The following is a 26,266-nucleotide window of genomic DNA, read 5'->3' on the forward strand; positions in this document are numbered from 1 at the left end:
TTCTCAGAATTCGTTTAACAAGACCCATCTCAGCTCTAAGAAAGGGCTTCCCCTCTGATATAACCTTTTATGACAGTTAGTGCTGTTGTGATTGAGTCTCCTTCCCTTTTTTGTTTTGAGAAGCATGAAATGGATGAATCAAAGGACTCCACAGGCTTCTCGAGAACTTGAACTTACCCTTGGGATTCTTACAGAATCAGGGCACCTATTACCTATCAGTCCTTTCCAGCTCTGCAAAGCATCATCCCACTGCCATTCCCACTGGGTTTACTGTGTGCCTGTGAAATGAAACCTTCAATAACCTACAGAAGTTATCTGGTTATTCATACTATAAATACATTATCTCATGTGCCAGTAAAACTCAATATATGCTGGTAACTCTTACCTTTGTTTTCAGGATAGTTAAGAGGACCAACACAGTAAAGTGTTTAAACCTAAACCTTTTCCCACCTCTAAAACTACAGACTTTATAACTGATCTTCTGTCTACTTTTCATCACTTGCTTTAACTGCCTTTCTTCCCCATGCTTTCCATTAGCATGCAGTTCTACAACAAATGCTAGATGCATTTAAGTAAAAGGTATATCCCACAGCATTGAGCGTAAAGCTTAAATTGGTCTGCCTTTGAAGACAAGCAAGAAAATATGCCCAGCATAGATTAAGGCCAAAACCAGCATCCATTTTATCCCTCAGATATAACAAAGACTTAAGTACTATGATGTTTTTAAGCGCTTTATATTTATTATAAAGTATTAATAACTGAGTGTATGGAAAATGATTCTCTATACTAGAGAATAAAATGACAGCTTTTACAAGTTATGCTATACAGTACATCAAATGCTGCACGTTTCAGCTGCTTGAAATAGTATTTGCTATACAAGTGAAAAAGGGTAGACTTAGAAGTTTATTATTTATAATACAGTGTGTTAGAAAGCACAAACAAATAACATTCAAAATAAACAAGTCCTCAAAAATCTAAAGAAATCTTTAGATGACATGTACACAGATTATACTCAAGTTTCAATATACATGTTATTGTTCCCCACAAGATGCTCCACTTTACTGGATTGCTGGAACCTGATGAAAACTGAAGGTGCAAGAAAATCACCTCCCAAGCCACATAAGCATTGGATGGGCAGAACAGCAATTTCCTCGAGTGTTCTCCACAGTCTTTGGCTCTACTATTTCTTACAGCCATACACTGAGGCAACACAAGAGAGATGGGCTCCAGTTACAAGTATTGTCAATGCCAATCCAGTTATCTGGGGAGTTGCTAGAGCAATTCAAGGCACTCTTCCCAGTGCTGCCAGCCCACAGAACCCCCTGTGCAGGACACAGCATTTTGAGAGAACCAGGCTGGGCTAAAGCATGTTCTTGAAGGATGTGGAATGAACAGTTCAAGACAAACTCCTTCAGAATGGCCAGTTCAATGTTCATTCATACTTCACAGGCACACCAGCTGAAGAGAAACATTCATGTATATGTAGATACCACTTTAAAGCATAGCGCTTCAATGTGTTTAGTTGCTTTATGGTTAAAGTGGTGTAACTTATCAGCAGCTTTGAAGATAGTGTTCATGGGGCATGTTGAACCTACTCTCACAGTAAGATTTTAAGCCTACTTCACAGTTTAACAGTTGTCTCCACTTAGCTTTCTCATTAAGAGGCAGTGTCTACAATGAATCCTCTTTTACAACTGTTCCGCTTACAACATAAGCCATAATGCCAACACCCCCCTAGAAAATGTACTCACAGTAACACCATTTGCTCTGATGCATGTGGTATTGACACTTAATTGTAAGCTTCTCCCATAATATAAAATACCTTATAGAGCAAAAAGATTTAAAGATATTGCACTGTTGTATTTTACTTTTGCCTCCCAATCTCATTCCAAGTATTTATGAAACTGTAAACAAGTCATTTTTATACAGTCTTCAGTACTGTACACCAGTGTTCCAAGGAACTGGAATTCAGTGACACCTTCGTTAGAGATACAGTAGCCTAAGCACAGTGTAAATTCTGTCCAGCTGCCCTCTTTGTACAGTAACCAACAGGCCACTCCTCCCACATTCACACCTTCAGCTTCTTCTTCTGATCGAAGTATGCATCAAATCTGGATAACGCATATTCCTGGAGAAATAAGGGACATTCAGTACTCAATGCAATAAACGCAGCTGCATTTGCTTATTGGGGATGTGGAAGCATAATGAAGGCATTATCTGTGTTACCTTCCAAATCCAGCATCTCATTGCATTAATTAGCTCTACTTGGAAAGGATTATCTCTCCAGAGGTGTTCTGGCCTCAAAATTTCCTCCAACCTTATTTCAACTCTAACACTATTGGCTGCTGCCAGCATGTCACAAAAAAAACCCAACCCCAGGAACTAAAAAAAGTCAGGATTTTACTAAAAGATAGCTTCTGCAACACTTCCTGCAGGATACTCAGTGTACCTGAAAGTTTTATCACTTTACAGTACACTAAGCATGTATTAAGAGTTAGACTGATCCGCTTCTCAAGTAGAACCACCTACCTGGCACTGAAACTGCTGCACACTGAATATCAAGATGTTGTTACATGTGCACTTTGACTACTCAATTTCCAATTTCACACTTGCTGCACGCTAGCTTCCCTCTTGCACAGGATCTCACTGCAATAGTATTGCTTCTCTGCAAGGCATCATCCCACTGCAAGGCCTGACACATAAGGCTACAGTCTCGCTATGTAACAATGGGAAGAATTTCTGAAGTTTTTTCAATTTTAGGTGTTCTTTACATTCTTAAGAAAAGAGCACGAACTAGTAACAAATTGATTTTTTTAAGTTTTACTTCACCTATAAGATATTAGTTACTGTGAGAGGCCATTTCATTTACTTTCTGATAATGCACCACAGGTTACTTGAGAGTATACATTTGTAACTACCTGACACTATGATGAAGTAACTTACCAGGTAACCAAACTCAATGGATGAGATCTTTGCTTGTATAATAGACCACAGACCCCAGAAGAAGTGTGATGCAAGGGCAAACCTGAAATTACAAGGCCATGTTTATTGAAATACTCAGCTAAGTCACAATACCTTATTTCAATATCCTGTTAGAATAGTATTCCCTAGTTTGGGAACGTCCATGCCTTTTCTTCAAGTATGATTATGAAAATAATTCCATTAGCTTCCCCATGGAGTAGTATTTTGTTTACTCAACTAATACTGAATACCACACATCTAAAGGTTACCACATAAATCACTTAAGAGTATCTCTTGGCTGAAGTTTCTCCAGCAAGTGAGGTATACAAGTATAGGTGGAAATTTCAAGATACAGTTGTGAAAGACAAGTTACCTGTTAACTTCTATCAACATTTCTTCTTCTAGTTTGGACTTCTCTTCATTGCTCAGATTTTCAAAGCCATCATGGAATGCAGACAGGTAACTGGAGATAAAATGAAGCTGGAAGGCAAGTAAGCAGAGTTACAATTCTTCCTCTCAAGACATATTTGCTTCTTTCAGAACTAGACAGGACTTTTAACAAGCTGTCATTTATTTTTTTCCAAACATCTACAGTGCTGGAGTTAACTAAGATAAATGGTGGTTTTACCAATTGTTTGGAAGTCTGGTTTAAGAAAAGCCCAGTATTAGGACAACAGATGACATTTTGCTACTGACAACTAATTTCACAGCTGCAGTCAACAACTACTGGACTTTGTGGTAGACAGCTACATAAACACATAGTGAATATTCTATCCTGAATAGCTACTATGAAGTTTCTATTATTTTTAAAGCAAAGATAGTTGCGATTACACAAAGTGGAAGTCATGGATGAAAGGTCTTAGGACAAAGTAAGTCCAAAACAGAATGTGAAGAGAGTTAAGGTTTGAAGACTGTGAACACTGGAATTTTATTAATTTGCTGGCATTTTATTATGTCTTAGTTGCCTACCTGTTGTTTCTTTGAAGGATATTTAAGAACACTAGCTTTGAAGAATGGGTACTTCTCATATGTGTAATCATACATCCATTCACAGAAGTGATTTCCAATGTCAAATCCTCTGAAAACAAGATAAAGGATGAGTACCTCAATACTTGCATACTAGCAATCTTGTTTTGCTTAAGTAAACCTAAAATCAAGTTTAAAAGCACAAGGCTACTTAGAACTTACAGCACTTCTGCTAACAAAGGTAGAGAATTGATGACTAGAATACAACTTTTTGCAAGTTATTAAAATTAATTAGTAAATATAGGCAGTTAAGAATGCAAGCTACCAGCTACGTGAAAATACTAGACTTTGCTACTAAGTTTTATACAAAGGAAAACAGTTAAGGTATTTCAGTATGCACTACATCTCAGCATGATGTCAGACGCACCTCTAATGCTAGCATTATTGGAGGCTAAGAGGTCAAAGTGTTTAACATATCCCACTTGCCCTACATATGCATGTACACAATCTCCCATTTTCCTTATCTCCCCACTAGAAAGAAATTTTGACATGTAAGCAAGAAGCCATTCGTGCATAAACACCACCTCTAGTCTGGACAATCAACAACTTTCTCTCTGCTATAAGCCTATACTCAAAACCATTGGGACCAGTGCTGTTTTGACTAGTTATATTTGCTGTCCCCCACTAATAGAGTAGAACACAATTCACTGGAACAAACAGATAATCAGCAGTGCAGCACTTGTTCTCACTAACACGTAGAAAGTAATACACCTTTCTGCTGAATAGAAAAATACAGTGATTTACCGGTAATTATAGCTGCTGTATTCAAAGTCAATGAGCATCAGCTTTTGGTTTTCTGAATTCTCTCTGCCTTCCAGAAGTAAGATATTACCTGAAAATTTTAAGATAATACAGTATATTCAATCAAGTCCCAGGAAAATTACAGAAAAGCAGTACTTTATCTTAAACATTGTTCAGATAGTCCCAGTTATCCCTTACATCTGCACAGAAGAATGACAGGAATAGCAAAGTTGTATTGGCTGTATATCAGCTCATTGAACAGTGAGATATATACTATATACTTTATATACTATAAACCTTGTAAAGCTGAAAGGAAGAAAGTTTTCTTCTGTACAGGCACAGGTAGATTTGTTCTTCAAAGAGTCCTGCTTCTCCAGAGTTTACCTTGCAGCTAACTCAGAAGACACCGTCAGCCTTAGCAGTCCTTGCTGAATTGTTTCTTTCCACAGCTTGAGATCTAAATTATGCAACATCTCTCATACCTGCATAGCACTATCATTGATCACACACTTGGGACAGGAATTGCTTTTCAGCAACCTGAAAGCCAGAATGATCACTTTGCTATTCTAATACGTGGCACAATCAGCGCCTATAGAAAAGCTCACCCTAACAGGGAGATTGCTTTATCTGTCTTTCAATTTACTTTTGTCACTATAATTCATGGGAAAAACACCAGCTCTGCCTTTGTCAGGTGCCAGCTAGTAAATAAATTTAGAGCAATTTCAACTTCTGCAATAGTTTGTCCCCTCTCCACAGGTACATCTGTTCTCGATGCCATATCCTTGCACCAATAGAACAAGCACAGTATTCATGCCCAGCTTACCCACTGCACAGGTGACAGGGAACACTAACACCTCACACTTTCAGCCCTGCCTCTATCTCTTTAGAGAACTGGCTCAGAAAAGTTCTTATTCCCTCCATGACTCCCAGAGAAAGAACGCACACTAAAATTAGGTAGACGGGGTTTTCCTAATGTTTCTTCCCAGTACAAGCTGAGTCAAACTACCCTAGTCTGTTTTCACCATTCACTGTACTTTTTCAGTATCTTTCATTTAAAAGGACTAAAGTATACCCTATCCTGATCATGTATATTGCAGACAGCTAAAAAAGGTACAGTCCTAACAGAAAACACCCAAGGCTCCCATCACCAACTGACCTGTACTAACAGAGCATGTGTACATGCTTGGCTTAGTTTAGTTATGATACTAGATATTCTCTTAATTAGCCTGAAGGGTTACTGAAGGCAATGCACTTTGCTTTCCAACTGCTGCACACTGGGAGTGCACAGGCTGCTGTTTCAGGTGAGCTGCCAGGGCAGTACCTCGATAACATGACAACCTCTCAGAAAGCAAACAAGTGACCAGAAAAGACTTAATGCTGCATCACTGAACAAGGTCATTAAATATTATCAACTTACCTTCTTGGCAGTCATTGTGGCAAAATACAACTGGTGATGAAGTAGCTTCAAGCATGGCTCTAGAAAATAACATAGGATCTTGTAAGAAAGAAATCACTAATTTCAGGTCCACTTCCAAATAAAGAATGGATTTTTTGTAAGAATTTGAAGCGCCATTCATTTATAGCAAGACTATTTTCTCAAATAGGAGCCCAAGATCAGGACAACAAAGTTGGACTTAACTGATCAGTAATTGACCGTATTAATTTGTAGTCATGAGACTCAGGTTGGTTACAGAACCAAAAAACAATCCCCAACTTATATGGTATTCCACTATATGATGTGTTTGAACAAGCAAACAACTTCACATTGAAATTGTGCAAATTGGAAGATAGTGGTAGACAAAATAGGCCTACCTCAGATTTTTCATTTCCTGGGGCAGATTGTAACTGAGGAGTTTGTTCAATTTCCTAGTTCTGGATTCTCTGGTAAATTTAATCCTCAGCACTTGATTTAAGTATCTGTGAAAAATAGAGACAATAGTACAGCATTCATGACCATAAGTTTACTAGTCTTCCCATACCAAGATATCATTTAAAACTGAAATCAAGAAAGTTTAACAAAAGAGTTACTAAAGAAAATGTTACTATTCTTCAAGGTAACTTAAGTTCCTCAATCATGAAACCAGTTTCTGGGTATGATGAGCTTGAGCTCTCGGGCATTCAGGAAGAATGATCTGCTTATCAGAACTACAACAGGTCACCTTTTTTTTCTCCATACTTTGAAGTACTGCATAACTTACTTTTCCATCGTTCCAAAAAGCCACTTTGGTTCTTTATTAAATGGCATTTTCATGCCATGAAATCTAGCCATCTTCTCAGCAATTTCAGCAGATATGTCAGGTAAGCTTAGTTCTTCAGTACTTAGTTTCCTGCTCTGTAATAAAATAAAAATAAAATAAAATAAAAAGTATTCTTAAAATACAGTTAATTAATCAATTACAAAAGTGTGATTAATTACAAACACTATCATCAGTCTCTACATACTATACTAGAAAATACTTAACATAGTACTTAAGCAATACCCTTTTTTTCATCCCAAATGAACTATGAAATTGATGTCTTTGGAAAAGCTGAGTTTGCCAGCCTAGCTTACTTATGACTTAGTCAATTCTCTTCTAGATCAAGACCTGGGGAGCATCACATGTCACACTAAGAATATCTTCAAAGAAGATTGGGTATAAATATTTAAGAACACCAAAAGCATCTGCTCTTGTTGCTGTTAAAGGAAAGTGTTACTCCACAGTTTCCAATGCTATGCTTGGTATCTAACAGCCTTTTTATCTTCATTTATTAGTCTCTGCTACAGCTGAAGAGTTTTTAGATATCACTCCCTGGCAAGAGCTATAATTGGGCTCTCCAACACCCACTATAACTGTATCATATTACAGCTAGCAATTACTCATGTTGCTAAGTATTCCATTCCCACATCTCTCTTTTCTGGGCAGTCCAGAGACTTTCTTGTCACGATCAATTAAAACAGCTACCAGCCCACTAACTAATCATGAACAGGACTTACAGGAATGAATTCCTCCAGTCTCCCTTGTGGAAAGATTCCATACAGCTTTGGGCCAAGAGCTCTCTCTGCAAGAATGGCAAACATAACACTTTCCAAAACCATGGCTTCTGCCCCCTACAAAAAGAAATAAAATTTAAGCATTAGTTGATACTTGCACAGAAATTAACCCAGGTGTGCACAATAGCTAAACCACTATTAAGTGAGAAATTTTAGGGTTGGCTTTAAAAAAGAAGATTCAACATTTTACTAACCAGAGTTTCTTGATTGATAACAACTTGTAGTTAGCATGGAAGCAATACAAATATTTTGCTTTCGAGTTTAAAGCTAGGGAGGAAAATCTGTATTACTTAACAGGTACTGTTGGTGGGCCAGGTCAAAGGAAAACTATGCAAAAACCAAAACAACCTCTCCTTCCTAACCTGTTGGAACTCTGCAAATTAATTTCCTGAAGGAGTTTATCCTACTGAAGCACAGGAAGTATAAATATTATCTTTGGCTATTTTAACACACTTTGGAACACTGCCTCACAAAAGGACATTTTATCTATGCAAGTGAATGAAGTAAATGAATGAACTAACCAGTTTTTCATTTAGAAAACTGACTTAGGATTTTGCTTCCATTGAGTACATTTTACATCTTTCCTCTATCTTTTTTTCTTAAAGAATAATTTAAGCTCCTGCTAAGGAGCATGCATGTGTGAATAAATATTCTTTTCTATCTCCAAACATAGCTCAAGTTCCAATAACTTTTCTTCAGTGCTTTTCTTCTATCAGTAAACTCAGCCCATAACAATTACAAGCACACAGCTTTTTAATATGAATGCTTAAAAATAGAAATATGAAATAAGTCTCAAAAAGACATTTAGAAGTCACTGAAGTATAGCTTTCTTGACACTTAAGATGTGCAATAAACAGAAGCCACAGTATAAAACTACTTTTAGCAATTTCGTCAACCAGAACCCAGGTTCAGTCAAATCCTAGAAGTCTGCTAAGCCTCTGCCTACTTTTGAGCAATTCATCTCAAAGTTCTGGCCCATGCCACTCAAAAGCATAAGAATTAAGAGCACAAGATTAAGAAAGCTCTCAGGTATTTTGGACTATAGTGCCTTTTGCATTACTGTAGTCACACCAGTTTTAGAAAAATAAGTAACTCTTTCTATACAAGTTCCACTCTTGAGTACACTCCAGGCAGTTCTGTTGATTAATTATTCTTATTACTGGCACACATCTCATTATTCTGCCATCTTCTCAAGAAATTCTAGCATTTCATACTGAAGTGTAGAACAACTCACTTAACTATGTTCTGAAACATTAACTTCAATAAAAAGTAAAAGTCATCAAGAATATAAATTGAGAGTTTAAGATGATTTGTATATGCATGTATTACATCCATGTCTTCCACTGTTTTTCATCTCAACTCCTCAAAGCAGAACTAATGCACCAAAAATAGGTACTTCTAATCATTGCACATGACAAACACCAAAAAGTAAATTAGATACAGGCTACTGAATGTCTACTCCATTACTAGTCAATATTGACTTTGTCTGTGCCAGGTACAACACCAGAGTGTTTTAAAAGTCTGATTACCACAATCCTGTGGCTGTCCCATGAAGATGTCGGTTGCTTTTTTCACATCTTAATGAAAAACCCACTCATGATACTTGGATAACAGCAAGTGCCAAAAAAAAAAAAGGAACAGTATCTTACACATAACCAAAATTACTCAATTGTTCTTAATCTCTGAAAATATCCTATTGATGTGATTGATCCTTTTTCCACAGAATAGGAGGAAAAATCTGGGGATGTGTGAATAAATATTCTTTTCTATCTCCAAACATAGCTCAAGTTCCAATAACTTTTCTTCAGTGCTTTTCTTCTATCAGTAAACTCAGCCCATAACAATTACAAGCACACAGCTTTTTAATATGAATGCTTAAAAATAGAAATATGAAATAAGTCTCAAAAAGACATTTAGAAGTCACTGAAGTATAGCTTTCTTGACACTTAAGATGTGCAATAAACAGAAGCCACAGTATAAAACTACTTTTAGCAATTTCGTCAACCAGAACCCAGGTTCAGTCAAATCCTAGAAGTCTGCTAAGCCTCTGCCTACTTTTGAGCAATTCATCTCAAAGTTCTGGCCCATGCCACTCAAAAGCATAAGAATTAAGAGCACAAGATTAAGAAAGCTCTCAGGTATTTTGGACTATAGTGCCTTTTGCATTACTGTAGTCACACCAGTTTTAGAAAAATAAGTAACTCTTTCTATACAAGTTCCACTCTTGAGTACACTCCAGGCAGTTCTGTTGATTAATTATTCTTATTACTGGCACACATCTCATTATTCTGCCATCTTCTCAAGAAATTCTAGCATTTCATACTGAAGTGTAGAACAACTCACTTAACTATGTTCTGAAACATTAACTTCAATAAAAAGTAAAAGTCATCAAGAATATAAATTGAGAGTTTAAGATGATTTGTATATGCATGTATTACATCCATGTCTTCCACTGTTTTTCATCTCAACTCCTCAAAGCAGAACTAATGCACCAAAAATAGGTACTTCTAATCATTGCACATGACAAACACCAAAAAGTAAATTAGATACAGGCTACTGAATGTCTACTCCATTACTAGTCAATATTGACTTTGTCTGTGCCAGGTACAACACCAGAGTGTTTTAAAAGTCTGATTACCACAATCCTGTGGCTGTCCCATGAAGATGTCGGTTGTTTTTTTCACATCTTAATGAAAAACCCACTCATGATACTTGGATAACAGCAAGTGCCAAAAAAAAAAAAGGAACAGTATCTTACACATAACCAAAATTACTCAATTGTTCTTAATCTCTGAAAATATCCTATTGATGTGATTGATCCTTTTTCCACAGAATAGGAGGAAAAATCTGGGGTTTTTTTTCCTGGTTTCACCCTCTTCATACTCCTTGAACTCACCTAGCTTGGTAACTTTATCCTAAGAAACTTTAAAGAAAAGTTAGGATCCATTAACAAAAGTAAACTCCAGTTTACTATCACAGCTTTTTTTGATATTCCTTCAGTTACAGATGAAAACCTGAAGTTTTATTAACAGAGCTTAAAGAGGCCATGTTTTTCCACATACCACATGCCTATTCTTCATTAAGATGTGCCTTAATGCATCACAAGTGACAACCAGAAACAGTGAAATTTCCAATTACTAAACAGTGCACTTCTAGTTTACTTCTGCCACATGCCTGCCTAGCCCTAGCCCTTTAAGACACACTTAAGAATTTAGAACCTTCAGATAACCCACAACTACACAACTGCAAGTTTGTAAACTTGTGTGTCAGAGCATTAACAAAGATGGCTGCATCTCTCCATAAAAGATCTACTTCAAGATTAAAAACTACAGGCAAATATCTAAAAGCAGTATTACAAGAATATTCAAGTTTGAATGCTCTGGGGCCTGACTCTTAAAGAGACAAAAAAAGTTATAGAGCACCAAAAGAACTTCTACTGTAACAGAATGGTCACTTGAGGACAAATCCAGTGACAGCTCTGGAACAACATCATCTATGTATCTCAGGCACAAAAGCTTCTCCATAATAGCCGACACACACATTACCAAGTCTCCACTCCATAAGCTACTGTCAAGTATAGGTGTGGAAATAAACTAGTAAAAGTATCCTGTAGAATGTTAATGTAGTTAAATGTTCACCTGATGACTTTTATAAAGAACTAAGCATCTCAACTAGGTAAATTATGTACCCCAATGCCTTCAAATACTTTGCAATATACTTACACTGCCAAGATAACAATCTGTTGGTTTAAGCTCTGAAGCTCTCAATTTTAGTCAGTTTCAACTAGTGATAACCATTAGCACTTTATTTAAAACAAGCTTCTGGAGACGATTTGAGCACTCTTTTTTAAACAAATACTTACAGCTAAATGTTGCACTTCAAGCCTAAGAATTATAAACACTCTTTAGAAGGCTTTTCCAGTATGCAACTCCCATTCAGGCAAGGAAAGATCAAAAGCCTTTCTGTACTTCAGTTGAAACTGAAGCTTCTGCTTTCATTCTTGCTTCAACAAAAACCTCACTAAAAATAGATTGTATAATAATTTTGAGGAAAATTACCTCTAACTATAGCAAAACTAAGATAAAACATAGATAATGCCTGTTAAAAGACTTTGTAAGCTGACAAAAGACTATCCCGTCTCTAGTCACAGTTGTCAAAACACCAGGTAGCTCTGAACAGTTACGATGTTTTTGCTAGTGATCCTGAACATTTTGGCATTACCCAGAGGTCTGTCTTCTCTCCAAAGGAAGACATTAACTCCTCTGATGAAGCTTACATACAATTTTTGCCTAGACTCAGGAAAATTAACAAATCCATCCTGACACGAATGATTTGAGAACACCAATCCAAGAGCTGAAGTTTCAGCACTGTACGATTAATAGCAGAAAACAATAACCTACCAGCATAGAATCACTATTTTCAGGTAACAAACAGTTCTTAAGTTCAAAACTTTGCTTCCTGTACTGCAAAACTTCTGTGAACTGCTGGCACCAGGGTGAGGCTTGCTTGGATTTTTGTTTTCTTTTACAACTTAAGGAACTTTTTTTTACTGGTTTGGGGTGGGGGTGAAATCAAGCCACCTCCATTTTTCAACTGAAGAAAACTGAAGAATCAAGCCAGCACATTTTTCAGTTCAGTCTTGGTTAAACTGATTGAAGTTGTTCCAGTAAATTTAACTGAAAGTTCAACAAAACTTCAAAAGCAGTCATTCAACAACAAAAATTTTAGAACCAGTTTCAACTCACTAGAAAAGAAACAAATGCTTGAACTGTTTCAGATGACATTCCCACAAGGCAGAAAATACAAGGGGAGAAAACCAGCTCTTATCAAATGAGTAAAACGTACTTCGCCCTAATCTCTGCCAAAACCATTACAGAGCTGAAAAACGATAGCACATAATAAGCAAAGCATCTGGCTAACATGCTGCAATGTTATCCCTTACTGAAAAAATACTGCCAGGGTAAAAATCTAAATTACCAAATTCTGTTCAGATGACTTTATGAAAAATTACACTCAGCTAAACATTATGCTGCATAAGCAGAAATGATTCCAAAGGCAAGAACTATAAAGTTTGCAGAACACAGATGATCCAAGCACAATGCTAATCAGAAACACTTCATATACAAAAAGTTCTCTCCAGCTCCATATACTTTCCTCTGAAGAGTTCATCAATATATTATAAAATAGGGATTAGGTAAAGCAGAGTACTGATCTTCCTCCTCTGAAAAAAAAAAGAGCCTAGTATGAGAAATAGTGGTACTGATACCAATGTTAGAAATGGTAAGAAACCATTTAGGGTAGAACTGGGAGGGTGTTTCTTCTTAATGTGGAGTGCTTACATCTTTCCAAACTATGTAGACACTCACATTACATTACTCCTATGAGCAGAAAGATTTGTTTTCTTCATTACTGTTTACAGTTTTTAGAAACACAGTCCAGACACTATGGGGAGTAACAACTGGTTTAGACTGAGCAGGATCACCACATTTCTGTCATCTATAAAATTCTGTGGAATAAGCAAATTTAATTACTCACTTGCAAGTCATTTTCCTTCTGAGACTGTACAGACTCTCCTTTATTACAGGACCTCTATGAATGAGAAAAGCAAACACAATGAGAAGATGAAATTTAACAGGATTAACCTGCAACCACCAGAACAAAGGGAGTAGAAGTGCCAGCTACAATTAACTAGCTGTCTCACTGTCTTGATCTGTGACAGCTACAGCACTAGTATCCATCTGACCTCTGACCATCACACTATTTCACAATTCCAAAATCTTTCAAAAGGATGTGCCACTGAGACCAAGCCACTCCAATAGTCTGAGAGCTGATTTTCAGGTATGTTTTTATTGTTTCCCAGTATTTCAAAGCAAGATTTCAATGCATCATAAGCTTATATGAACATTTTTAATTAACCAAAAGTTAAATCCCTCTGCATGACATCTGGGATGATATTTTTCTTGCAGCTAAAACTGCAAGATGATGCATAAAACTTAAAAGATGCATTACAGAGATTACATAAAAGCCTTAGGAGGACTATTAGAAGAGGCATGTTATGAAGCTCGCTTTTTTCTATTACCTTATTTTCCAGATTTTTTTTTGTGACTAGAATTTCCTTATTTACATTATGTTCTGTAGGCTACATGTAAAATGTACCACTGGCCGTGCAAATCCAAGATTTTTCTTTGAATGAACTGGCCATGTAAACTAAAGAGATCTCAGTAAGAACTGCAGTATACTAGCAAATCTTTAACAAATTCCATGCATGTGCTAGGATTGTTAACAGCCATTATAAAGCAGTTTCAGAGTACCGAACCATACCTTCAGCAACTGTACCCTCAATGGCACATGCTTTTAATAGAGTTGCACATTTAAAATTCAAAACGTAATAAAAACCTTGTCCTTTAAAGGGCTTGAAGGTAAGGAGGAGAGAAAGCAAATATTTGCTTAGAATTAGTGACAGTTTGTGGCTGCTATTTATGTTGCAACTCCACCATTGACTGTTTAAACCAGACTAGCTTTAGAGGCCCATAAAGGTAGCCTGCATCTCCACCTTCTCAACAAAAACATTCCATTTATAGAACCATGTGCATACCTTTCTGTTCCAAAGCTCTAACATGTCCAAAACAAGGGTGGAAATATGAACTTAATGGAATACAGTTAAGCAACACCAGCTGCCTTAAGTACAATACAACAAGCTAACGATTTACACAAGCTATGCAGTTACAGTATTTCAGAAGCTATAGAAGAAGTATAGTTATCATGAATCGATGGTCTTTCAGCAAGTATTTCCCATTCCACTAGGATAGTAAGTTTAAAACCAGACAATATGAAAACTACTATTAGTTTATATTCCTTTCAAGGAAATTAATAAAGTAAAAACATTCACTAAAGCTAAATGCATAACTACTCAATAATATTAAAGTCATTTACAGAGGGCTTCTCTGAACAAGCATGTCCTACATCAATACCACTCTTGCATCTTACAGATTTTTCTTGAACAGTCAGAAAGTTACTCACCATCCAGGAGTCTTTCCTGATTAATGGTGCTCTCAGAATGGTTCAGTTCATCAGAAGGTAAGCAGATTAGGCTTTTCCCTAGAACCTGAACTGGCATCCACTTTTCCAGAAGTCATACTGTACGAAGAGCTAGCCAGTTCTAAAAGTCCACCTCAAATTAGTGTTGGAGATAGCCTAATGGCATCTACTGTGCCATTAGAGAGACACACAATTAGGGATATGTATTGCAGAGTCATCAGAAAAGGAGACTTCTGCATCATCCCTTCCTCTTTTCTGTTCCCTCAGCATACATCATTGTGTACAGAGAAGAATGAATTCAAAGTAATATGTAACTAACTTGCAAATATGAATGGGAGCTTGGAGAGGATCAGTCTTCACAAGTGGCCATGTACTCAGCCTAGAATTAGGAAAGTCTCCAGTAGGTGTGGTCAAGGAAAATGAAGCAAGCAGGATGCAATTTTATGCAACAGACTTTTAAGAGTTTAACAGATGTTAAAGTGGTAGGATTTGATTGTTTTCTGACTGCACAATCACCTGTGAGAACAGTGGTTTAAAGTGAAAGATCTCCTACTGTGAGGTAACTTGATCTATATATTTAGCTCATGTGTCGTTGGCTAAACCAACCAAAGCTTCAGTCTTTCCATAAACTCTAGTAGCTCACTCCAATTTATGTCTAATTCTGGGAGCTATTTACTTCCAACAGCAACAAGATTTTCATTACCCAAATAAGAGAATCACTGAATAATCCCTGGAGGTTTTTAATCACTCTCTCTGTATGGAAATATTAACTAGGAATGGACTACATATAGAATGTGTTCTACATCTTTAAGATTTCTTTTAATAGTTCAGTGCTTTCTTTATTACAAGAAGGTTTACTCTCAAAGCAGATTAAGAAAGCTAACTACAATTTTAGTAAGGGAGGACAGCTATATGCATAGAGACAACTGAAGTTGTCATAGTGATCATGTAAACTGATTTTAAGGCAGGAGGCTGCAGGTATAATAAAGTCCTAGAATGGGAGTCATTCCACATTATCTGATCTGTGATCAGAAGATGACCAGACTGTTTATACATCTGGCAGTTTGACATAATTTCTTCATCATTTTCTCCCTGATGTTCCAAATTTATTTCTCTTGTAGCTGGAAGGTAATATCTGTATTAAAAATCCCAGGTGATGCTTGGCAGTGTAATTCCATATAGAGGAGAAACTTGCTATCTTTTTTCCCCCAAATAACCCTTAGCTCTGCCCAAAAATTTAAACCTTGAATTATAACTCCATTTTTCTGAGTTGACTCCGCTCTAGTAGTTTTCAAGACTTGAAAATACTGCAATACTTTATTTTAGACAAATCCCCAGGAATTCAAATCCCAAGGAATTACAACATTACAAGGAACTGCCTGAAAGGTTAGAACCAATGTATGTAGGGGAAGTTTTCTTAGTTCTAGAGGCTGTTGGAAGACATCAATTTGAAATTCATGGTATAGGAACACAGTTTTAGATTCAGAAAAAAATACTTCTCCTTCAAATAATCCGCTGTTGATCACTGATCCCTGCCAGATCTGAAGGAACTGATACTAATTTGCTGAAGTTTTAAGATCTAGCATGTGAAGAATTCCCAGTTCAAGCCCTACAATAGCCACAAAAGACATCTCTAATCCTCTTCATTTCAAGTTACCATTCTCTCATGAGGGAGCAGAGGAAAGGAAGGGGCAGTACTTTGGTATTTTGTTATTTCTGTAAATATTCAGATGCACAGACAGTAGCTGGTGCTACTTAAGCCTTATTTTTAAACAATGAAATCCAGTACTAAAGAAAATGAAAGCTGTAGAGAATGCTCCAACTTCAGAGATCTCATACTATACCGTGAATCGTGTCTGTCACCTGGAAACCAGAGTGCTCTAGGCACGATCGCATGGGCAAGCCTGCAGCAGAGAACACATGCATATACAACTAAAGTGGTACATTACCCCCAGAACACCCTTAACTCCACCCAACACAAATATATCCCCGTAAGAGGTGCTTGGTTTCTTTCAAGCCGTCTGCCAGTGCCAGGGATTTGTAGTTACTCCATGCTACAAACAGACATGGACACCAACAACCACAGAAGACGTTGATAATTACAGTTACACAGCAGTCTGCATTTTATTTAGTTACAAAAAATAAAAGGCAGCAAGGCAGGTATGGAAAAGATTTACCACAGAACTGTGGCAACCATTTTACTTATTTTGTGTCTGCTCACATAGAAATTGAGAGACCAGAGAAGAACATTAGGAATACAGGTTTGGTTTTCCCCATTTATATACAAGATTTTGTTTTGGCTGTTGCAAAGTAACAGAGCCCCAGTGATCAGAGTTCAAGGTTCTTTTGACATGTGTAAAAGAATGGGAATCAATTCCCCAGTTACCTTTTGACAGGTGAACTTCAAAAAATTCACCTTATTTTGAGCTGCTTTATCTTTTTGTTGAGGTTAGCTTACATTGAAATCATATCAGCATTTCTAAGATTTAGGAAGTTTTGGTTGTTCTGAATTTAAGTAAAAACACTACAGTAACCTGCATATGAAATCCAATCTTAAAGTCTGAACATTAAATGGCATATTGTTGGAGAACCTTTTGTTTTGGTTGTTTTACCACTAATATAGCCAACATTTAAAGACATGAGGAAGTTTTACTTTCAATGCTCCCCTTTAAATTTAGCAACTAAGCTGGAGCAAGAATAAGTGAAGCAGAGTAAGACATTTCCCTTTTTTCAATGTAGAACATATCTGCATTGTGCCTCAAACATTTGAGTTTTAATGTGGTTAGTACTTTAACCTGTCACAAGCACAAATACTTGTCTTAAAAAAAAGTTCTGCTCAAGGATATACTCAAGAGAAGTCCTTGACTTTTAAACATCCATGCCAGTGCGACCATTCACAATAATGGCCGAGCCAGTTCAATTGAGTCTCCCCCCAGCTCCCCCCAAAACAGTCATGCACACAAAAAATTGGCTTAAACGTATCAGCTATGACAGAGGAAGGCACAAAGCCTTCCCTGTGTGGCAGCTCTAGCCAACTGGCATGGTTTATATTGGATGAGTTTCATGTACTGACATTTGTGTCTTCCAAGATTCATAATAAGCAAACTGGGGCTATTTTCAAACAGCAAAAAAGGTTCCTTTGAAAGGTGGCTCAAAGAATTATGGTGCCAGTATCATTCATTTTCAAGTTAGTATCAGGTATCTATTTTTCACTTCTATTCAAAATTTAAACTTGTGTCCTGTACATACAACAATTTGGTGCATATGCTATATATCTACAGTATTTACAGCAAAGAAATAAGAAGATATTATCACTATTTTGTGTTCCAATTTCAACAGAAAGTAAAATGGACAAGAGTTAAAACATGCTACAAAAGGCTCAAGCAAACAAGTGGTAACTACTAATACCCAGTGGCAGTTACAATTAAGTCATTGAGAATTAAGTTGTGATTTTAGCAAAAGGTTTCAAAACTCTACTTAAGCAGCGTCCCTTAATTTCTATAGGGCTCTAAACTTAAGCAACATTACTAAAAAATATCAAATTACTCCCTCATAACAGGCTTGTCATAAGATTCTGCTTATGCCACCCAGAAATTCATAAGAATCCTAAGTGAGGTTTTAAAATACCCCATTAAAACAGTTTGCTTATATTTTAACTTGCATTTAAGGTAGAGGGGCTGGAAGAGACAAATGTTTGTTGACAAAAATTGTGAACCTCAATGCAATCTGAAAGTTTTACCTTGGGACTTTCTCTGCTTACTTAACCTTTAGTGAACTGCACCAACAAGAGCAGTCAATTTCACTGCCACTACGGAAATAAAGGAAGTTAGACATCTCAAAAGATCCTTCAACACCAAGAGTAGAAAGGTTAGAAAGTTATGAACACACTTTCAATTTTCAAACCAAATTAGTTCTGATTTTAGAGCCCAAAATTTTATTTTGATTTCTTCAGTGGATAGGGGCACAGAAAAGGCAAGTTAAAAAAACCCTGAGGGAAGAGGAGGGCAACCAAATTCTAGAGTCTATTTTTCCTTTGAAATATAAGGGAAAGGCCACATTTCTTCACAGCTCTTAGGCAACAAGTTCTGCCACTACAGAAGTTTTACAGCCCATGTTCCTACTCAAGCCTTCTACATATTAAGCCAGCATTATATTAAAGCTATTAATAATTCTCAAAAAAATTCTTAGCATCAACCCTAGGAGTTATTTCAAAAATAAGGTTTCTCACCACCATTTTTCCAAATTGCTTTTAGTTTCTGTTAAACTAAAGAAAAGACTATTTAAACTTGAATTAATGAACTTAAACACACTTTTCTTGTTCATCAGTTTAACTTTCCCATCACACATACGGTGGTGTAGCCAAGTGTTTCATAGTACTTCAAACCACTGGAATCTTTTACATATTTCTGGTAAAGTTCGCTACCATGGGAAAGTTAATACCTCTCATAGCATAATAAAAGAGCACTTTAAAGCCAGTTACATGTCAGTATCGAATGAGATCTAATAATAAGTTTGGTCAAGGCAGCAGAATCAGGAAGAATGGGCTGAAATTTCAGGAACAATCTGCTGAAAATATTGGCTAAGTTATTCAAAGCAAGTGACTGAGTACTGGAAAGTATCAAATTAATGGATAATAACACCAGACCCTGTAAGTCAAATAGAAACAATTGCCAACATCCAAATATAATTTTATGAAGCTGCAATTTTTAATAGGGTTAAACACTTATGATTAATTACTTACAATATAATCAAGTGTCTAGCAGAGATGGGTAAGAGAAGATCTGCTGTATAGTCCTACCATAACTGCTTGTAAGCTTTGGAAGAGATCACCTTTACAAAATACTCTTGATTTTAAGCCTTACAATTTGAAAAAGATTTGCCAACCACTTCTCTTAAGGTTTGACAAATTTCAATGCTATTTACATTTTACTAACCAAATAAAAGAAAAAATAACATTAGAAGAGTTCGACAAACATCTGGTTAAACTTCTATGCCAGCTACAGGGCGTATCACACATTTAGGAAAGCATGTTTTGGAATGAGATGGCTGTGCTTCATTTTTGTTCTAACACTGTAGATCAAATTTTCCAGCAACACAATTACCGATGAGATCTCTATTAAATGCTTGAGCACTGTACAAGTTTGACAATCTTCAACTTTTATCTCCAAAATTCTTAAGTGTTACCAAGATTAAGTGGTTTAGTCTCTTGCAATCTTGCTAGTTATGCCAAAGTCCTACATACTGTACAGAAGCAAACTTTAATAACTTCTGAAACACCACAGTCCAAACTTAACACCATAAACAAAACATTACTGATCAAACAGACAGCAAGTGAGCCTTCAGCTGGTACACGCCAGTCAGGATCTGTATAGAAAGCAGTGTCAGTTCTAGACAACAACAATAAAGAAAACTATTTTAAGCTAGCAATCTACCCAGCTACCACTAAAACACATTCCCCAAAGGATAAAGCAGCAGATACCTGCAGTGTGTCACAAATGAAGATCTCCAAACATACTACAATTAAGCTACAGAAACCCTCCCACTCCCAAATCACTCTACGTACTCACCATCTGCAGGATTGCACCATATAAGCGCAGGAGAACTTTCCGCGGTTCATCTGCGACTGTCTCAATGGTATCAGGTAGTGAGCACTGAAACAGCATGTTGCTGAGGCCACCTCTACCAAGAAAAAGGTAAATTTAACTTGGGATGAGCATATATGTTTCATTTTCTACATATTAGAGGCACACTAATCATCCTTTTAATATGAACTGATTTGCTCCAACCTGAGAAACAATTTTCCAACAGTACAAATAACTCATAATACATAAGGCTTCAATAAAAAGATCAGCAGCTTCATGCTTCTTAATTTATAGTTCACCATCAAGATCTATTTATTCAAGTTACAGCTCAACCTATGAACAAAGTGATGTAAAACTTAACACGCAACTAAGATATAGGCTTCTGTTAATTATTCTCAGGACTTCCAGGAAGTGATGCTGGGGTCTTTTCAGACATACTTGGCTGCATAAACAAGCAAGAAGATGGCAGAATAAACTTAAGCAGTGAATACAAGTTGTACTTAGGCTATCATTCTTAGGGACTCATTTTCAATTTTGAAATTTAGAATTATAGCAGTTCTTTAAGACTAGGGTGTTTTGTGCTTCGATCATTCAGGGGTTATACCAGCATGCTCGCTTTTCCTATAGTGAATATTTTACAACAGTGACAGGAAAACGTGACAGCATTTCTTTTCTGCAGGTTTATCAAGCTAGATAGATAACTACATTAAAGAAGCTAAGTTTCTTGATTTCTAGTAGCCCACTAAGAACACCAGTCTACTCAACCCACATTTTCGTTACTACGTTGCCTTTCTCCATCTTCTTCATTATCAGTATGTTCATTACTAAGTTTTCAAATTTCCTTTCTGCAATAGATTTTGCTCTACTTTAAGAAGGAAAAGTCCTGAAACTTCTTGTTTGCTTGCAAAACAATGTAAATCAGCTCTACTGAAAAAACCTGTCTCACCATTAAAGGACTTTCAAGAATAATCCCAATATACTAGCTAGCAGTAAAGGGATGAAGTTGCATAGATTCTAAAAGTAACTTTTCTTGTAACATGCTACATGACTTACTGCAGTAACTCTAGAATTTAAATAGCAGTACCTCTGTCATGTTGTTATTTTTTTCACAAAGTAATGCAGTTTTCATAACACCCAAACCCCAAGTATTTAATACTACTTTGCAGTGAGCTTTGAGATGATACAGAGAAAGAAGAGCTGCCCTGCATATCCAAGGTCAACAACTGAGAAGGGAAAAAAATATCTCAAGAAATAGGGTAAAATAGCAGCTACACAATATGCTCAAGAAAGAAGGCAGAAGAGAACCAGGTGGCTTGGCAGGCATCCAAAAAAATGATGTTTAGAGACAAGAGATATGAAGTAACTTTGAACCATGAAGGTGAACAGGTAGGAAAAACAGACAGATGGAAAGGATATCAAACAAAGAGCAAAGCCAGAATATTCAGACACAATCAGAACATTGGTTAGTTATACCACCTACATTTCTGACTTCATCTAAACTGTGCTAGACAGTTTTTTTTAAAAAAAAGATTTGTCACCTTTACTAAGCCCCAGTAGACTTTGGTGAAAATACCAATACTTAAATAGAAGAACTAAACACACTGAAATCCACTTTACAAAAAAATATCCAACTAGAGCTCAAAATCCTGTACAAGCAGCTGTGTTTAAACAATGTTCAGCCTGCACACAGTGCACAAAAGCCAGAAAACTTTTTCATATCTCTCCAGCCAAGCAGGAGTGTCTTACTGAGGCTGAGCTTCGTTAAACAGAAGTTTCACTACAGTTTTATGCACTTCGGATTTCAAAGGTTACCTCTAATGAAGGAAATCAGTTCAGGAGTGTAATAAAAGCTATTGTTCTCCTGAAAGGTCAGTAGACTCAACAGCTTGTCCAAGGGTGAAAAGGTCACACCTCACCCTTATACAGATAAAGCTCCCACTTAGTCTACTGCTAGAAGTTACTTAAAGGTAAGCCTTTCCAACAGGGTCACCTATTTTCAAAGCTTCCCAGAGCTTTCCCCAAATCACAGACACAGCAATTAGATGTGCCTACATACTTGCATTCTCATTACATGTGAATTTATTTCTTTGCTCTCAAACAGTAAGGACTGACCCCTTTCATCCTATGATACCAAGTATCTAACAGCCGTTCATCAACATCATTTGCCCTAACGCAGTCAAAATGGCAATACTGACAGTGGAGAATACACATCAAGTGCTTGACTTCTATGAAGCTAGAATCAAACCAATATGATGCTGAGTCCTCCAAAGATAAGTGGTGAAGATACTTTTGCCAAAGTAAATACAACTGCTAATTAGCATGTTTTTACACATTCTTAAATTCCAGCCCATCCCCTCTTCCTCCTAATCCAGAAACCATCAAGTCATTTTGAAGTGGTGTCTCAGAGGGGAATTTTCCAAGAAATGCAAGAGTAACTGTGCTAAAACTTAAGGCTTTAGAAAGTAAGTACCAAAGTCAGCAGTACACACTAATAAGGATGAAAACAGAATTAAGTGCCAAATTGCAGACATTATCAGAATGGGCTACTGTCTAGGAACAGTAGCAGTCTTCTAAAAATTCTCTCCCTTTATAAACTTATTATGATCATGCCAAGTGAGGAGAAATGATACAAATACTATCTGCACTGGCTTGCAGTAAGTTGCTCATTTTTAATCAGGTTTTAAAAATACATTTAGAAGTAAGCACAATGGGTTTTGATTATGCATTTATATATGAGAGTTTTGCCAACAGTTTATGCTCTCTTAGCTAACTGGAGAGTAGATTTGTATGTATTTTGTGTATGAACAAAAGTAGAAACATTAGGAAAGCAAAGTAAGGACTCAAGGGGATAAACTAACAACCATATCCTTTGAAACTGTATGTGACCTTATATTTGATCCGGTAGAATGATCACACACTGAGGCACTCGACAAGCAGTCTGTAAAAACAAAATTCTGAACTAACACCAAGGTAACTAGCATACAGGACTGATACAAAAGCCAGATTATTTTATTCCACGAAGGCAGCAGGGATCTCAAACACATTACATACAGCTTCTAGAACATCCCCAATTTACATCCTTCTGCTGCCAAAAATCAGACTCCTGCAAGCTGCCAACGTGCTGAGTCACAAGTACTTGTTACTATATATGCTAAAAGATGATTCACGTCATCGATTAGCCGCATTCACCTGCTAACCTCGGAATTTCAGAACGGCCGGGACAACGCCAAAATAGGCACTTTTTATCTCAGGAGGGAGGCTCCACGCTCGCTGCAGCTGTTTCTACCGGCTCCATCACCGTTACCGTCAAGGCCCCGGCCCCTCCCCCGGCTCCGGGCCGAGGCGCTGCAGTACCAGCCACCCCGCACCGCCACCCTCCCCCGGGCGAGGGGGGGCCTGACGCAACGAACCCAGGCCCTTCCACCTCCCACCCCGGGCCAGCCCCCCGGCCTCCCCGGGCCCAGGCGGTGGGTCCGGCCTCGCCCCGCCGCCCCACGCCGGTGTGCGGAGCGGGGGAAGGATGCCCGCGCCGCCACAGAGAGAGTGCGGAGGCGGATGCGCAGCCGGTCCCCTCAGCCTCCTGCCCTCCGCCCAGAAATGCAAATCTGACAAAGATTTTTTTATTTCCTTTTTTTTTTTTTGAAAAAGGGAAAGACGGAGACCCTCATTCCCCGCACCTCCTGTGCCGGGAAGGGGCTCAGACTCCCAGCGACCAGCCGGCCCCGCCCCCTCCCCGCAGAGCCCAGCCACCCTCCTCCTCAGCGCTGACCTGATGGGGCTGATGCGCAGCTGCTCCTCCCGCAGCCCCCGCCAGGCCCCCGGCAGGAACTCCTTGCACCACAGATACGCCTTGCGCCGCGTTCGGGGGTCGAGCGGCGGCTCCTCCTCAGGCGGCGGCGGCGGAAGCAGCAGCGCGGAAGGCGGGGTGGCGGCGCCCCCGCCTCTGCCCGTCGCGACGGGGTCTTTCCCCTCAGGGTCTCCGGGAACCAGCGGCGAGGGGGGCTGGCCGGCCGCAGGAAGGACGACGCCGCCCCCGCCGGAGCCGGGGCTGCAGCCGAGGAGGAGCCCGAGCGGGGAAGGGTCGGTCTCGCCGTTACAGAACTTGGTCTTCATGGCGTGAGGCAGGTGGAGGGGGGGTGCGGCGGGCGTTCGGACGAAGAGCGGGCGGGAGCGACAGCGCGACTCTCCCCCTCGAGCGCCAGCGGCGAGTGAGCCGCACGCCCGCTCCCGGCCCCCCTTTTTATACGCAGCGCGGCACGCGGGGCCCGCTCGGCTCACGCCTTTTCCTTCCATCCCGATTGGCTGCCGGCTTTCGGCTCCGCCCGGAGCGGGGGTGGGTAGGGGGAGAAGCTGCGAGCGAGCGCGAGGGGCGCGCGTGCCTTCTGCCAGCGCCCGGAACGCCTGCTGATTGGTAGGAGAGGGAGCAGGCTCGCGCCCTCGCCGCCCTCCTCCCACCCCCCCCAACCCCTTTCCTGTGCGCGAGGGGCGGGCAAGGAGCACACCGATTGGCCGTTCCCCTAGCGACCAGCGCGCGCGGCTCGGGGCGGGGGGCGCAGTGCAAGGTGACACCCCCTCTTTCCCCCCCGGCTCCTCACAGCGGCCGCCGGCCCCGGCCCGTCAGATCCACCCCGTGCCCCGCTTCCCCTTCCCGCCGGGCGCAGCCCCCCCACTGTGCCTGTCGCTGAGGGCTCGGCCCCCTCCCGGCGCTCCCACTCCGCTCAGGCCTGAGGAAGATTTAATGGGGGAGGTTCGGGCCACAGCGGGGGTTCAAACGGGTTGTGGGGCTGAGCGGGAGGTGAGCACCGAGGGCTGAGGGAGGGAGCTGGGCCGGGGCCTGGGTCACCTCACGGTGGGCTGTGCGGTGAAGCTGCCTTCCTTGCCTTTTTGATTATGGGGTGTTTAATTGAGCTGGTGCTCCTTCAGGGCCGGCCGTGCCAAGGCTGCGTAAGATGCTGGTGTCATTCATTCCCGTGACATGCCACGAAAACACGTGAGAGATCTCTGTGCTGTACAAAGAGGATTACAGCAACCAAAAATATGTTTATTTAAACTCTACTTCTTACGGAAAGTTACTGAGTTACTTAGTTATCATGTGCGAGGGCTGACTCATACCTATATGGTAAACTGGTCTCTTGGCTCAAGAGAAGATCATACCTGAACAGAAGGGTAAGCTACAAGAAGAAAAATAATTTCCACATGCAGTGCTTCAAAGTGGAGTTTCTTTGTTAGTTTTGGTGGCAGAAAGACATTCTGTTACAGAAACGTCAGCCTTCTGGTCCTTCGCAGCACACGGGGATTGTCAGAGCTGTGATGTCATGGGCAGCTGGAAGAAGCCCCAGCTTTCCCAGCCCTCCTGCAGCCAGAGGGGATGAGAATGTTGCCTAATATGTTATATCGCCTTGTCATAAATGGGCAATAAAAGAATAAATCATCTTTAAGCTTTGAACAATCTTTGCACTTCCTGGATTTTTTGGCTGCTCTCCCTTGATGGTCTTTTACTGTATATAATAGAAGCTTGTGGGCTCTTTGGATAATAGTTCTCATCCCGGAGATCATTGTTAAAGCTGGTTTGCAAGGGATTTCCTGATATGCTGCTTCCCTCCCCAAACTATTTCACCGCATGGGCTGATCCTTTGTCTTGTCTGCACGTTTCACTTTGGCACACCAGTGCTGGAAATACCCATATAGCCCAGGGAGAAGTGGCAGGAAAGCTCCAGAACTGCTTTCTGCTGGCAAAGCAGCTTCAGCACAACCAGAATGCTCTCAGCTGCAGCATACCAGACCCTAGTTTAGAGGAAGAGTTATGTATGCGTTACAGATGCCAAACTGAAACAGAAGTGACGTGAATTTCTTTTCTTCCCTTTGTGCCTCAGCTCTTCATTTACAA

The 26,266-nt window shown here is 39.3% G+C and overlaps 1 protein-coding gene across 1 annotated transcript; it reads right to left on the reverse strand.

Annotated features, from left to right (window-relative positions):
* Positions 1–717: 717 nt before the first annotated feature.
* CHKA (choline kinase alpha) lies at positions 718–24,590 on the reverse strand. Its single transcript, XM_014957558.1, has 12 exons — positions 24,149–24,590; positions 20,365–20,476; positions 13,295–13,348; positions 7,703–7,816; positions 6,927–7,060; positions 6,541–6,645; positions 6,146–6,204; positions 4,732–4,819; positions 3,931–4,039; positions 3,335–3,441; positions 2,944–3,025; positions 718–2,128 (listed from the first exon to the last, which is right to left on the reverse strand). Exons 1-12 carry the CDS (start codon positions 24,490–24,492, stop codon positions 2,069–2,071), a joined length of 1,368 nt encoding a protein of 455 aa, XP_014813044.1. The 5' UTR covers positions 24,493–24,590; the 3' UTR covers positions 718–2,068.
* Positions 24,591–26,266: the final 1,676 nt, after the last annotated feature.

Source organism: Calidris pugnax, unplaced genomic scaffold (genome assembly GCF_001431845.1).
Source record: "Calidris pugnax isolate Ruff unplaced genomic scaffold, ASM143184v1 scaffold211, whole genome shotgun sequence".
Taxonomy (NCBI): domain Eukaryota; kingdom Metazoa; phylum Chordata; class Aves; order Charadriiformes; family Scolopacidae; genus Calidris; species Calidris pugnax.

What these genes read in the sequence shown, in the direction of transcription:
- CHKA (XM_014957558.1), bottom strand. Translation starts at nt 24,492, where the DNA reads ATGAAGACCAAGTTCTGTAACGGCGAGACCGACCCTTCCCCGCTCGGG. An exon ending in GACTGGAGGAATTCATTCCT is followed by an intron (nt 7,061 to 7,702) that starts GTAAGTCCTGTT and finishes ATTTTATTACAG; the next exon opens with AGCAGGAAACTAAGTACTGA. An exon ending in CTTTTTGGAACGATGGAAAA is followed by an intron (nt 6,646 to 6,926) that starts GTAAGTTATGCA and finishes TATTTTTCACAG; the next exon opens with ATACTTAAATCAAGTGCTGA.